Source organism: Tachypleus tridentatus, chromosome 7, assembly GCF_004210375.1.
Source record: "Tachypleus tridentatus isolate NWPU-2018 chromosome 7, ASM421037v1, whole genome shotgun sequence".
In the NCBI taxonomy this organism is placed as follows: domain Eukaryota; kingdom Metazoa; phylum Arthropoda; class Merostomata; order Xiphosura; family Limulidae; genus Tachypleus; species Tachypleus tridentatus.
Genome location: NC_134831.1, coordinates 185,671,805 through 185,687,051, shown reverse-complemented (window position 1 = coordinate 185,687,051; position 15,247 = coordinate 185,671,805). Strand labels below are relative to the sequence as shown.

The 15,247-nt window shown below is 35.1% G+C and overlaps 1 protein-coding gene and 1 pseudogene across 1 annotated transcript in view; both read left to right on the top strand.

Moving 5' to 3' along the window:
• The first annotated feature begins 270 nt into the window (after window positions 1–270).
• LOC143257890 (uncharacterized) lies at window positions 271–717 on the top strand (annotated as a pseudogene).
• A 4,573-nt stretch (window positions 718–5,290) lies between these two features.
• The window catches only part of LOC143257889 (spermine oxidase-like), a 71,654-nt gene continuing 61,697 nt past the window's right edge, over window positions 5,291–15,247 (top strand). Inside the window, exons 1-2 of the mRNA XM_076516914.1 lie at window positions 5,291–5,400; window positions 12,227–12,486. Coding sequence (XP_076373029.1) covers window positions 12,228–12,486 — 259 coding nt within the window. The 5' untranslated portion in view covers window positions 5,291–5,400; window position 12,227. The remainder of the gene's footprint in view (window positions 5,401–12,226; window positions 12,487–15,247) is intronic.

The window sequence follows — 15,247 nt, the reverse complement described above, 5'->3', positions numbered from 1 at the left end:
AGATGATGGAACTGGAATTTGTTCAGAGTTCAGCAGATCATTGTGTTTACATACGGAAGGGTGAAAATCTAGCAATAGTTGCAGTATATGTGGATGATATTATTTTGGTTGCTGATAGTGATTATGAAATAATCACTATAAAGGAAGCACTGAAGGAAAAATTCCGCATGAAAGACCTTGGAAAGCTCCATTACATTTCTTGGATGCAGTGTTGTTCAGGATGAAAAGAATGGCTGTGTATGGTTAAATTAAAGACAGTATATCCAAACTATGCCGGTGAAATTTGGAATGACTGAGTGTAAGGCAGTTGCAACTCCATCAGATGTAAACGTGAAACTGCAAAAGGATGATGGTGTTAGCACTCAGGTTGACCACAGTTTGTACCAGTCGTTGGTAGGCAGCCTTCTGTATGCTGCAATGGGAACAAGACCAGATATTGTATATGCAGTGGGAGTAGTATCGAAATATTGTGCTCAGCCCAACACAGCACATTTGACAGCAGCAAAGAGAATCCTACGTTACTTGAAAGGAACAGATGATCTTAGTCTTAAGTTTGAAAAGGTATTAGGAGACGTCATTACTGGTTACTCAGATGCAGATTTTGCTGGAGACCTGGATGATAGGAAGTCCACATCAGGAAATATCTTCATTCAAGCAGGGGCAGCTGTAAGTTGGATTAGCAAAAAGCAATCCACGGTGGCTCTGCCCACCTCATAGGCAGAGTATATAGCCTCGAGTCTTGCAGCACAAGAAATAGTATGTTTGAGAAGAGTACTGCAAGAAATTGGTTCCAAAGTTGATGACCCTGTTCGTATCATGGAAGATAACCAAGGAACAATCGCAATGGCACAGAATCCAGTGGGTCATGCAAGAACAAAACATATTGATATTCGTTACCACTTCATTTGCCAATGTGTGCAGAACGGATCAGTAACACTTGAATATTGTCCCACAAACAGTATGACTGCTGACATTCTTACAAAACCACTTCCTAGAAATGCATTTGAAAGGTTCAGAGATAATGTTGGACTGGCACCAATGGATAAATGAACCAGATAAAGTGACGATTATAATAACGTTGAAAGTAATTGTAAAACATTTAGAATAAGTGTAAGATTATTGAAAGTAATTGTAAGTTTGTGTAAAACTTAAAATTAAGTGGGAGTGTTAAGAATATTGAGATAAGTGCTGCCACCTGTAGTTAGGAATAACTCAAGAATATTATTCATGACAGGAACAGGAAGTATTGTTATGTCACACTTGTTTTTTTTTTTTGTACATGTGTACTCGATGAATAAACACATATCAAAGAAACATCATCAATACTCATTTATTATTTTAAAACTTAATGGAATTTTAGATTTATGAAGTTTGTACTCATAGCAAAGAATAACATTACTTCCTCCTACTTGGTGTACATTAAATCCGATGCTTCTCAGTTAAGTCTGTTAAATTCCATCTGAGCAAGATGACTAACGTAAATATAATCTTTAACCCATTCCAACCAAGTAAAGAAAACCCCGTCAAGCTGAGTTCGTAAGCGCCATGACCAATTTTGCTGTATTTTCTGGCATAAGACCTGTAAACATTTATGGTGCAGTTTACGATCACGGTTACCTAAAGGTGACAATAGCAGATCATGTGTTTCTTAGTGACAGGATTTTATTTATGCATATTAGCAAGCTGAAGCACTCAATTCCAGGTAAAGTTATTCGAGTTTATGTTCGACAACCGAGACATTTTTTTCTCAAACAATATGTTCGAAAACAGAATTGTTCGAGAGAGGAGTCGTTCGAGAACCGAGGTACCACTGTATCTAACACATAGTCACGGCGACTCTCCAGTGAAAGTGATTTTCTCCGAGCGCTCGGATTTCCCCCAGAAACAAATTTTTGCCATTAGATTTATAGATCCCTTGGCCCCACTCCCTGAAAGTAGAGTTCTCTCCCTTGCTATTTTAATAAAGGTCTCTTTTCTTCTTTTTCTTACACTTATATATACATATATGCGTGTTTTTTTGTTGTTTTTAAGTACTATTATTAACAGGCATACTGCTGACTTAACATCCGTACTCAAGCCTGCCTATCTTCAACGACACAATATTTTCGACGTTTTTAAAGATGAATCTCTATTTTAAAGACCTCTCGCATTTCCCGCACAATGTCATCACATTGTTTTTTTGTTTTTTTTAAATTTCATACAAAGCTTCTCGAGGGCTATCTGTGCTAAGCGTCCTTAATTTAGCAGCGTAAGACTAGAGGGAAGGCACCTAGTCATCACCACCCACCGCCAACTCTTGGGCTACTCTTTTACCAACGAATAGTGGAATTGACCGTCACATTATAACGCCCCCACGGCTGAAAGGGCGAGCATGTTTGGCGCGAAGGGGATGTGAACCCACGATCCTCAGATTACGAGTCGCACGCCTCGTTTAACACGCTTGGCCATGCCGGGCCCATCACATTGTTAGGTTAAGGTATCAACCTGCACTCCTTTACGACCAAATTTTACTACTGCAAACGGAGCTGAAGAGAAAAGAACGTTTGTTAGCGCCTTTTGTTATCTCGCAAGCCCAGAAATGGGCTTGTGTCATAAAACCAAAACTATTACCAAGATAAACTGAACTGAAATGAACTCAGCGCATGATTTCTCAAAATAGGGGAATTCGTAAAAGCCAAAGTACGTTTATCCATATAGAATAGCTCAGTTACTGTCTGTCTATTATGAGTTTAGTGATGGGAGAGCAAGGGGGCCATGAAAGGGGGAGGGGTTTATAAGTGTACTGAATGTTGGTATAATAAGCTTAAGTTGTTGTTGGCCCCCTAGAGGCACAGCAGTTTGTCTGCGGACTCACGCCAATAAAAACCAGGTTTCGATACCCGTGGTAGACAGAGCACAGATAGCCCATTGTGTAGCTTTGTGCTTAATTCTATTTGTTTAGAATAGAACCCACCACGGGTATCGAAACTCGGATTCTAGCGTTGTAAGTCCGCAGACATGCCGCTGTGCCACTAGGGTGCATAAGTTTAAGTAAAGACGTAGTGTTGTATCACCTTGCATAGTGCCATGTGAAAGTTAAAATATCGATTCAATTTTAAATTTAAATCATTTCTAAATCATCCTATTTTCTGTTACATCACCAAGGTGTTTAACAAAATATAAACCTTTCTAATTAAAAGAAACTGTAAATTAAGAAAGCAACAAGTATTTTCCACTTTTGTCATCTGTACATTTCATTTTATATTTTTTGTACACAGACTAACAATCTATGAGATTATACTTCTGTTGCTAAGCGAGATGAAGTAAATTCCGTTGTCGTAAAATATTGTAACCAAAATACACAGGCTTTTCTGTATACTAAAATACAATGGCTTTTCTGTATACTAAGATACACTGGCTTTTCTGTATACTGAAATACACAGGCTTTTCTGTACTATAAAAGTCATTAATTTAAATGATTTTTTTTTCCAATAAGTATTATATGAATATGTTACAAATTCATTACATGAATGTTCTTTATTCCGACCGGTTGTTGTTTTGAATTAAGCTCAAAGCTACACAATGAGCTATCTGTGCTCTACCCACCACGGGTATCGAAACCCGGTTTTTAGTGTTGTAAGTCTGCAGACATGCCGCTGAGCCACTGGGGGCTTATTATGATCGGATCTCAGAGTAGGTGCGTAGTTCATAGTTGATAAAAACAATTAAACTACAGAAAATAGTTGTTTAATATGCTCCATTTCACCTTGAAGCGGCCCGGCATGGCCAAGCGTGTTAAGGCGTGCGACTCATAATCTGAGGGTCGCGGGTTCGCATCGCCGTCGCGCCAAACATGCTCGCCCTTTCACCCGTGGGGGCGTTATAATGTGACGGTCAATCCCACTATTCGTTGGTAAAAGAGTAGCCCAAGAGTTGGCGGTGGGTGGTGATGACTAGCTGCCTTCCCTCTAGTCTTACAATGCTAAATTAGGGACGACTAGCGCAGATAGCCCTCGAGTAGCTTTGTGCAAAATTAAAAAAAAAAAACACCTTGAAGCTAAGAGTACAGTTTAAATAAAATTAAAGAAACATTATTATGTTTGGAAGTTTACATATATGCGTTTGCTAAGCGGCATGACAAAAATTGCATAAAAGTAGCTAAATAACACAATCTTCACTGGATTTAAACTTAACTATTTTATTTATGTCACGCTTTCGTTTCCTTGACTTGTACTTGTTTATTCAAATTGTTGCTCTTATTGTTGTTGTAATTACACATATTGTTTGTGTATTTTGCACCTCCTTGTTTTCTTTTTGAATTTTGAGCAAAGCTACACGAGGGCTATCTAAGCCGTCCCTAATTTAACAGTATAAGACTAGATGGAAGGCAGCTAGTCATCAACACTCGCCGCAAAATCTTGCGCTACTCTTTTACCAACGAATAGTGGGATTGGCCGAACATTATAATTCCACCACGGCTGAAAGGACGGGCATGTTTGGTGCGAAAAATATTGGTATACCAAGGCCAAAAGTGATGGAGGTGGTGACTTCAAAGATGATGTCGACAGAGTTGTAAATAAAAGAAGCAAGACGACAGGATCTTGACGAATGTGGTTATTCAACCTTGAGGCCGAGCAAGTAAGATGTATGTTCTCCCTGTGCCTTGCCAGCATGACGTTCTCATTGCCCGGACCCACTGCGCCAATCTCGTTGCCTGTCCCGCCGGTAATCGTCGACGGTCTACTACCACACCTATCGCATCTACAAATAGCTACTTTTATCGCCCAGGCCAAGCCTGGTGCTTCCATAGACCCATCCAGAACACGGATTCTTCGTCGAGGGGGTATTCTCCTCCAGCCGTCAACGCCTGTAGATCTTTCATACTTTTGCAAACCGTGGAATACTGAAATTAACATCATAACCCAGACTCCAGGAAACATGCGACTCACGAGAGCGTCCAGCAACTTACTACAGGAAGAAGCCCAGCCTACTCCTTCAGCCAAGACACCCATGGATCCCGACGCCGTTCTCCATCGCCTATTTTTACTCAGGAGAAACATACTCTTTTCGTCTTGGAAAAATTTCACCGAAACTCCTCCTCCGCCTAAGTTGGAACCACACCGATGCGTCCCTGAATATCCGTCATGTCCTTTCTAATATTCGTCTTCTTTGTTTAAATTCCACCCTAGTTACAGTTTATGTTTATTATTATCATTTGCACATCTCTTTGTTATTGTTACCGTATTGTTTTTTTTCCTTACAGCTCTTCTTCCGGGAACGGTCAGGGCCTTTTATTCGGCGCCCTGGTCGTGAAAGTGGGTTTTCTCGGGGTACTTTCGTTTCCCCACAGCAAAAGTTCCGTTTCATAGGATCTATAGATCCCAGCCCTGAAAAGAGGTCCGTCCATTTAGTACCTAAATTGTAAGCGTTTAAATTCTAGTTAATCAACGTTATGTGTCTTAATTATTTCGACATACTGTGTTTGCATCTCTGCTCCTTTCACTTCGTCCTCATTTACGCCACGTAATTCTTCGGACGCTTGTGAATGGTCTGCTGAACCTCTCCCCGCATTTTTCGCTTTCTCTCCGGATCGTCGGCCCGATTCGCAGCTATTTCCGACGCTCCTCAAATAGATACATAAAACTGTCAACTCCACAAGGTCATTTGAGACTATCACTCTAGAATCTAGATTAACAATCAATGTGCCACTCTAGTTCATTTAACTTCTTTCAAGATCAGGTGACTAATTTACTCTTGCCTTTTGTGGGGTGAAGAGAAACAATAGTTTCTGACCGCCCCGGGTTATTTTTCGTTCCCCCTTCGGGGAACGAAATAATAAGTTAACCCAAATACCTACCCAGAATTACCCATCTTGACGAACCTTTACCAGGGCCACTTGGTGGCAGGGATATATATAAATCCAATGCCTCTAACGAGGGCTATCTGCGCTATCCGTCCCTAATTTACTTAACCACCTGGCCATGGCGGGCCTGTTCTGTACCTTCAAACTACTGATGATAGAATTGTGAGAAATCCGAAGCGTTTAGTAAATACTTCCTATTATCACGTTCGTGTTCTGTTTTTTCATTAACTTTTAATGTGTGTTATTTGTTTGCCCGTATTTGAGCAGCATGTTTCCTAACGCCAAACAGTTACAGACTTTTGACAGTAAATTTTGTTTTTTCATAACAGACTTTAGGTTAAGGCTACTGATGGTTTTTATAATATACAGTGAGTATACGTTTTTCAGCATTTTCGGAGACGTACATGTTATTACGTGTACTTCATTTTATTATTATTTTTAGAGATATCAATTTACTCAAAGTTTCAATTTTAAATTATATTAGATGGTGATTATAAATTATCGAAAGAGGCCGACACGAGTATTGTAATCATCATATATCTTCTAAATAAATTTATAAAGCGAACTTCGTAATCTGGATAAGGTATATAAAAAAGATAAAAGATGCTTTAATTAACACAGTAACAATAATCTAGCAATTTTCAGGATGTGGAATATTTCTTTAATTTATTTTAGTTGAAACTGAATAATTAGTCAGAAATTAACCTTCCGTTATTGTCTCTGAAAGCCCCTACTGCTACCCCAGCATTTTACTTTCCTCTGTTTATAAGATATTTAATCCTTTCCATTTGATAAGTCTAGTTAAAGCAATTAATTTATTATGCTTTCATTTTATTCATCATACTTTGTGTAAACCTATCTGGTCTTTAACCTTTAGCAAACGTTTTCTTAATTTTATTTTTTTTATTAAGATGTTTATTTTGAATATGCAAAAAATATATATTTTTAGAAATTTTCTACACTTGACCAGTATCCCCATTTAATTCAGCTGCCCATTTGAAAAAGGTTATGTTCAACTCTGTATGTCTTTTTGTTTGTTAGCATAATTTAAAAGAAGTTAAAAATGGCTGAATGATTTTGGATGAAAGTTGGTATAGATTTGGATTATCACCCAACTTAGAAATGATTAGTTTTTGGAGGTTCAAAGTCAAAGGTCACAAAATTTTAAACAATCACTATTTTCAGACTATTTTTGCTCTGTTACTCAGAGATATACTTTGCAGATATACTTAGCATATTTATAACTCATTGTCATGCCAAAAATGATCTGTGGCTGTTCATAATAATGGACATACAGACACATTTTTGTTTTGTTTTTTTGAGGGCCAAATATGACCAAAGAAGTGGTGGAGGTATATGCTTTTCTGAGAGCTCTTCTAGTTCTTGTTGCATCCATTCAAAATTTGTTTTTTTTTATAATAGTAACAAAAATGTCATTATTCTTGAGCTCAAATGCTGTAAAATATCAAACTTGATTGAGCATTTTTTTTAGAAGTTGAAAAATAAATCTAAAATTGTATTGTTTATTGTAGATTATCTGACCAGTTGGTGACAAAATATTGTGAATGGTTTTTGAAAGTTGTCTATCTTAACACTTTCTAATCAGTGTGCCTGAAATTGAAATCTCTCCTAACTGTGATTTTTTTAACAGCTGAAATCTTATTTCACTGTAGAGTTTCTCATCAATTTCATGTGGTGGTCTGTAAAAGTTCCAAATAAAAGTTTTTCCACATATATCCACTAATAAAAATTTAATCTTCTTGCTAGTATCTTTGATAACCTCAATGTCAACAGGATTTAACTCACATTTTATATGGAGTGCCATTGCTTGCCCACTTTTTTAATACTCTGTCTTCAGAAGTAGAAAAAAATATTTCAAAAAGTTAATGTTTAGGGGTGATTCACCAATAAAAGTGAGGAAACAAGGTAAGAATAAGCATGATGTGATAAACTTTCTTCTGTGTCACATCACAAGACACATGTCCAACATTTAGTCCATGCCTATTTATTCTTTATGTCCTGTATACAATAATTTGGGTGGGCTGAGGTTATCAAACTTAGTTATACTTATTACTTAATGATTAGAGGTTTCTGTGAACCAAGTTATTGGAGACAATACATGTACTGTAAGGTCTGTTTATATTACACAAGTAGAATTCATGTACATTTTTTTGTTTTTTAAACTTTTTTTTTTGGAAACTGCATGAGAAGACAACAGGATTTCATGTAATAGCTATACTTGCAAATTAAAATACAAAAATAAAAATCCTAAGAGATTTCTGTGTATCAGTGTAATGGAATTGTTACAGTCTGTACAAAAACAGAAGAATCATTGGCACTTTTATATGCATCCATAAATTGTATAATATCATGAACACAGAAAAATGAAGTTGGTGTGGACTTTGTGTGGTTGTACAGAGGAAGCTTTATTACACCATGCCCATTTTTACCTTGTTTCCTCATTTTATTCCTGTACTTTCAGTTTTTTTAAAATATTTTTCCACTTGTTCATGCATTTTCTCATACAAAGTGACATAATCTTATGCGTTATTCATTCATGTCAATATCTTGTACGTGTGACATCAGTGTGGGTGTGCACCATAATATGGTATACGTGTACGTTTGTGCATATGAGCTGTATATGTGATGGTGCACTCTAAAATGGTATCTGTTTACTGTTCAAGGACTCACAAAAATAGTAGCAAGTGGCTCACATATCCCATCTTTGACTTCCTTCAAAACTCATGTGTAAATATTATCTGGACTAGAAGCTTTATCATTCTTAAATTTCCCAGTTTTATTTTTAAACTAGCTCAGTATCAATCTTATTTTATTCAATATTGTTTCCATCTAGGATAAGGAATATTGCTTAATCATTCATTAGTGAAATTGAAAAGTATAGTTTACAAGCCCAATCACCTCACCATAATCATATGTCAGCCTTTCTGTATAATCCCTCAGATGCCTTACTTCCATCCTAACATTTTTGCTCACTTTAAATGTATTTGAAAAAATTCTTACTGTTAATTTTCACATTTGCAACCAAAGTTTTTAATTGTAATTTTTTAATTTTCCATTAACCAGTTCTGTTGTTCTTCTATAGTCCTTCAAATTTCCCATCATTGCTGTTAATTTAAACTTCATATGTTTATAATGCTTTTCTTTAAATTTATCCTGTATACCTTTATGAGCTGATCTCTTTTGTTTATATTTTTTGTCTATAAGAAACATGCTTACCTTGAATGTTTAAGAACTTATTTTTCCATATTTTATTAGTATTTCCATTTAATTCAGTTTCTTAGTTGACATCAGATAATTCTTGTCTCATCCCTTCAAAATCTGGAACCAAAATCTCATTATATCTTATTCTATAACGGAAAAAAAATCCATAAAATACATTGAGCAATGATCATTTGGACCCAGATGTTCTTCTGTTTCTATCCTATCAATCATTTCTTTATTATAAGTTAACATTTTTAATGTGCTCCATAATAAGTTGAAGAAAACCATCCTGAGCATTTTCTAAAAAAAACAAATGTTCATTCATAATTTGACTCTAGCATTTCCCAATCCGTGTACTTAAAATCCCCTTTAATTGTAATCTCATGAACATAAATTTGTTATCTCAGAGTGTAGTTTCTCATTAATTTCATCTGGTGAGCTGTAACAAATTACAAATAAAGCCTCTTCCCCTTATAACGGAAACCTAGATAGATTCAACTTCATTGTTATTAGCTTTGATATTCTCAACTTGAATAAGCTGTAACTCACATTTCACATATAAAACCACTCCTCTCTCCCATTTTTTAGTATTCTGTCACTATTAAACAACCTATAAACTTGTACAGAGTGCCCATAAATTATTTACCCCATTATAGGCCTTCATAAATTCTTTGTTATAGGAGCTATCTTAAATTGGTTTGCAGTTATTAATAACACAACTCAAGAAATTTTTTCTTTATTTCATGACAATCCAAAGATAAATGTTTGGTGTGCTGTCTCACATAATCATGTGATTGGACTATTTTTCTTTCATGAGAACACTGTTAAGGCTACAAATTACCTAGATATGCTTGAAGCATATGCTGCACCTCAGATTGAGGATATACAGCCCCACATGTTCTTTCAGCAAGATTTGGCACTGCCACAGTGGGGATTAGATGTGTGCAGGTTCCTCAATTAAAAATTCTTTTCTTGTTGGATTGGGTGAAGTGGATCTATTCCATGGCTGCTTAATTACCTGGATATTACACCTCTGGATTTTTTTTTTTTTATGGAGCTACATAAAGGACAGAGTGTGTGCAAAGAAGGTTACTAACATCACAGCATTAAGACTCCAGATTGAAGAGACATTGCCTTCCAATACACGAGACATGCTTCTTATGTTTGGAATGAAATCATCTACCACCTTGATGTTGTGTGTGCTACCAGTGAGGCTCACATAGAAGTTTACTTAATTAAAACAGACATTTCTTGAGTTGTGTCATTAATTGCTGTAAACTGTTTTAAGATAGCTCATTTAATAGAGAATTTATAAATGCTTATAATGGGGTGAATAATTTATGGACATCCTGTATTTCAAAGTGATTCCTATCATAAAAATTGTCTACATTTCAGCCGTTCCCATTATATCAAAAGTCTTTATTTTAGCCATTGTTTTGAGCTCATCATTTTATGTTCTATATTTTTCTCATTACAATAATAATAGTTTAACTTACCATTTAAACTACTTTTGTTTCTAGTTTTTTTGCTCCCTATTTAACCCACAAACTATCCTATACATGTAAAGAATCTTCTATAACAATAACCTCTTTTTCATTCTTATTTGTCTATTTTGTTATCTTTTCCTCTCAAGTTCAACATTTTCACAAGCTAAAGGCTGAAAACTGTTACTTAACAAAACTTATTGTAATTAATCCATTATTTCTAGCCCTATTAGTAGTTTTTAATTACATTAAAGCCATTATTAACCACTATGAAAGCTTAATTTCCTCTTTAAATCCTGCTAATATATCCTGTAGTTTACCATTCTCTTTATCCCTATCCTTTACCCTCTTTAGGGCAACCTACAAATTCTAAAGCAAATTGTACAACTTACTACTTTCTTTAATATCATAATACCAAATAAAGCCAACTCCTTGCACATGTCACACCTAACACACTACCCTTAATTGCTGGTGATAAATAATATTAAATACAAGTTGCTTATTGACAGTTCTGTTAAGCCTAATGCTATAATTAAATATATATGCTATTTTATTGGTAACCAAAACACCTAAACATCAAACAGACATTTTAAAGATGGGAAAGTAAGACATTTAGACATATAATAATGTGAGGGGTATTAAAACTTTGCAAATAATTAAAATACATATAATGGAGTAAATTTAACTGTAATAAGACTAGATATATACAGGTTGTATAATGGAAAAATTTAAACTGGTAATATTGTGGGTCTAGATGTATACAATTTTATATGTTATCATATAGTAAAGTAAATTATACTGGCAATGTATTAGGCCTTGATATTTAAGGTTCTTTTATATGCTTATATTTATATAATGTTGTGCATGAAAGACATCTGTTGTAATTATTGTTTATTTTATAATAAACAAGTGGTACCTAAATGTCTGATGTCTGGATTCATTTTATCACAACCTTTTCACTAAAGTAACTGAATTTATCTTTGAAATGAGAAGTGACAAGTAATTAGTGTATAGATTATGTTTATGTCATAAAACAGTTTCTTTAGCCTATAATACAACTTATTAAGCTTGTGAATAAATTATCATCTAAACAAATTAAGATTTTCAAGAAATAAGTTAATGGTTGCAGATTTCAATATTTTTTAAATTATTTAACAGATACAGATCTCTTAAGCTTGAGAAAATTGAAGTAATGAGACCCTGTTTATAGTAGCTTGTTTTTGTGCAGGGTCTGGAGTTTCCCTCTTAGGAAAAAGTTTGATTTTAAAGGCTCTCAAGAGTGAATTTTATGCATTTCTGTTTTATAAGATAGAACGTTTTATGATGTTAGGAAAAGTACTTGAAATATCTCTCTAGCTGAGTGAAAACACAAGACTAAGGCTGAATTTCTGAGATGTGACAGGTCTGGTTTAATAATACTTATTGGTATTCACACACACACAAAAAGGATTTACTGCCAATATTTGTTATATATTAACATTGAATTACTTATTGCTTTAGATACATTTAAGTAATAATGTATAGTGGATAAATATTTAGTTCAAGATTGTTTTGATTTTTAACCAGAGGTACACTGGTTTGCAACGTAACTATCTTTTAATTAAGTACTGGGATAACAATGTCAACAAGTATATGATATATAATTGTTTTATAGTTACATGCATATCTGTATTTTTAGGATGAACATGACAGATGTTGTTAGTGCCGGAAGTGAAAGTGATAATATAACTCATGCTTCATTCGGACCCAAAAATGAACTCCCTCAAATATTTTTTAAAGAAAATCACATAACATCAAAGCACTGGACAGTAGTGATAGTTGGAGCAGGTATTTCAGGTCTAGCAGCTGCTCAGAGATTAATTGAAAGAGGTTGCAGTAGTGTCCTGGTTTTAGAGGCACAAGATCATCCTGGTGGTCGAATCCATACCATAAATTTTGGTAAGACAATTTGTGAACTTTCTAAAGCTATATTTTGTAAGCTTTACATACAGAATGGCTACATTACACTATGTAACAAAATGTTTACTTTTTCTTATTCCTGGACAGAAAGTGTTATTTCCTAATTGCTTATACCTAAAGTAAATGGAAAAAGACCTATTTTCTCTTCAAACTTTGCTTTTATGACTTGGGTAATAAAATTTTCAAATTTACCCATTTTTCAGAACATTCCAGGTAGATTCAGTGCTGAGTAACTGATAGAGAATTTTCAAGAACTTTCTAGAATGTTGTTGAACTTCTATTGTCAAGATGGCTCTGCTTCTGCCACAATGTATCCAGTCTGTGCCAGGCAACTGGAATTGCCTGTAACCCAAACGAGTGGTGCCTCTTCATTGATAGCTCATCCAGAAGCCTCAAAGCTGTGCTGCTCCATAATGGGAATAAGCATTCGTCTCTCCCCATGGATCATTTGGTGCACCTCAAAGAGGAATACAACAGTGTCAAGACCTTGCTAGAAGCCTTGAAGTATGATAAGTATAGCTCGGAGGTTATTGGAGACTTCAAGATGGTGGCATTCCTGAAGGGTCTCCAAGGAGGCTTTACAAAGTTTCCCTGTTACCTTTGCCTTTGGGACAGCAGGGACACTGCAGCACACTACAACAGGAAGCTCTGGCCACAATGCACTGAGTTCTCTTTGGGGAGGCACAATGTCAAGTGTGAACTACTAGTGGACCTCCAAAAAGTGTTGTTCTCCCCATTGCACATAAAATTGGCTCTTATGAAACAATTTGTCACAGCTCTTGATAAGGAGTCTGCAGCCTTCAAGTACCTTCAAGACTTCTCACCTATGCTATCTGATGCAAAGGTTAAAGCTGGTGTTTTCGTTGGACCACAAATAAAGAAGATTTTGGAGTGCACAGAATTCCCCAAGAAGTTCACTAGGAAGGAAAACAAGCTCGGGGCAGCTTTGTTTCAGTGGTTTGGAGCTTCTTAGGCAATCAGAAGGCCAAAAATTACGTGGAACTGATTGAGGGTCTAGTGAAGAACTACGGCAAAATGGGCAGTAGGATGTCCCTGAAAGTCCATATCCTAGATGCTCATCTTGATAAGTTCAAGGAGAACATGGGAGCATATTCAGAGGAGCAAGGCAAGTGCTTCCACGAAAATATACTGGACTTTGAATGCAGCTACCAAGGAGCATATAACAAAAACATGGGAGACTATATTTGGGGCCTGATACATGAAAGTGATTTACATTACAGTCACAAATCTCAAAGAACTACTCATTTCTAAACATTTTTCTTCATTTTTGTATAACTTTATTATATATACATGTAAATGTTGATTCCTATGTTGTTGTATTCAGACCTTATGTAAATGAAAATGTGCAAATATGCCCGTATTTACATAGAAAATAGGTTAATTTCTAAATTTCATTATCCAGGTCACAAAAGCAAAGTTTGAAGGGAATAATGGCCATTTTCTGTACTTTTACAACAAAAGCAATTAAGAAATAACACATACTATCCAAGAACAAAATTTGTGTTACACAGTGTTATTAATGTATGCGTATAGAACAGAATACTAAGTTGTGTATGTTGATTGACTACATTATTAAAGTATATACATAGAGAATACAAAACTAAATTGTATATGCTGATTGGCTACATTGTTATAATATATATAGAACACAATAGTAGGTTGTCTATGCTGATTAGCTACATTATTAGAGTATACATAGAACATAACACTAGATTTTGTATGCTGATTGGCTATGCTATTAACATATATGTAGAATACAACACTAGGTTCTATGTGCTTATTGACTACATTATTAAAGATACTGTTTGAGGAATTAAGTTAGCATTATTATTTCTTGTGATGCAGGTGTCTGTTGCTGTCTAATTATTACTTGACATATATTGATGTATGCCTATTATATTACACAGATACATAATTTCATTAATAATAAGTCACAAGTTTCTTAATTACATCTTATGAGGTTATCTTATTTTGACTTATGGTGTAGTGTATGATGCAACTCAGTGTTCACCAGATGCACTAAGCATTTGCTGTTAATTGGCCTATCTTATATATGTTTGTTTATTAGAATAAACACATGATATTGATGTAAAGCTGCACATATAAACACATCACTACCAAGTTAGGGAAAATTTTTTGTCATTAGTAGATTTTTATTAAAATCTCTAATGCACACAGTACCATGTAGGTGAAAATCTACTGGTAACTGAGTGGATTTTTAGTTCAGCCTGTGAATGTAACTTGTCCTGTGTTTATGAAGTTTTCCATGTAACTCATCTTTACATGTTAATAAGTTTTTCAGGGATTAGTCAGTGTATATTTATCTAATGAATCTTTACACAGTCCTGTTACAGAATAAGATCATGACAGTGTGTGTTTAGTTCTTTATGTAGAATAGATTGAACATATGCCATATAATTCTTTGAGCCCTATAAATGCAAAGATGTAGTCATATCTTGATTAGTCTGTAAGTCAGTAGGTAAAGGAGGATTCTCTTAAAATATATAAAGGAGCAATATAGTTAGTACGTGTCTCCCAACAGTATTGCTATCAAAAACTGCATGTTTGATCAGTTCGCTCAAAAACATTTCTCATTATGAACTATCACTGGTGGTAATCAAAAGAAAGTATAATTATTACTGTGAAAATCTGTGATCACCATTTTCTGATACCAGACAGAGTGTAAAAATGATTGAATAGGCTTGTAAAGTGTACCTCT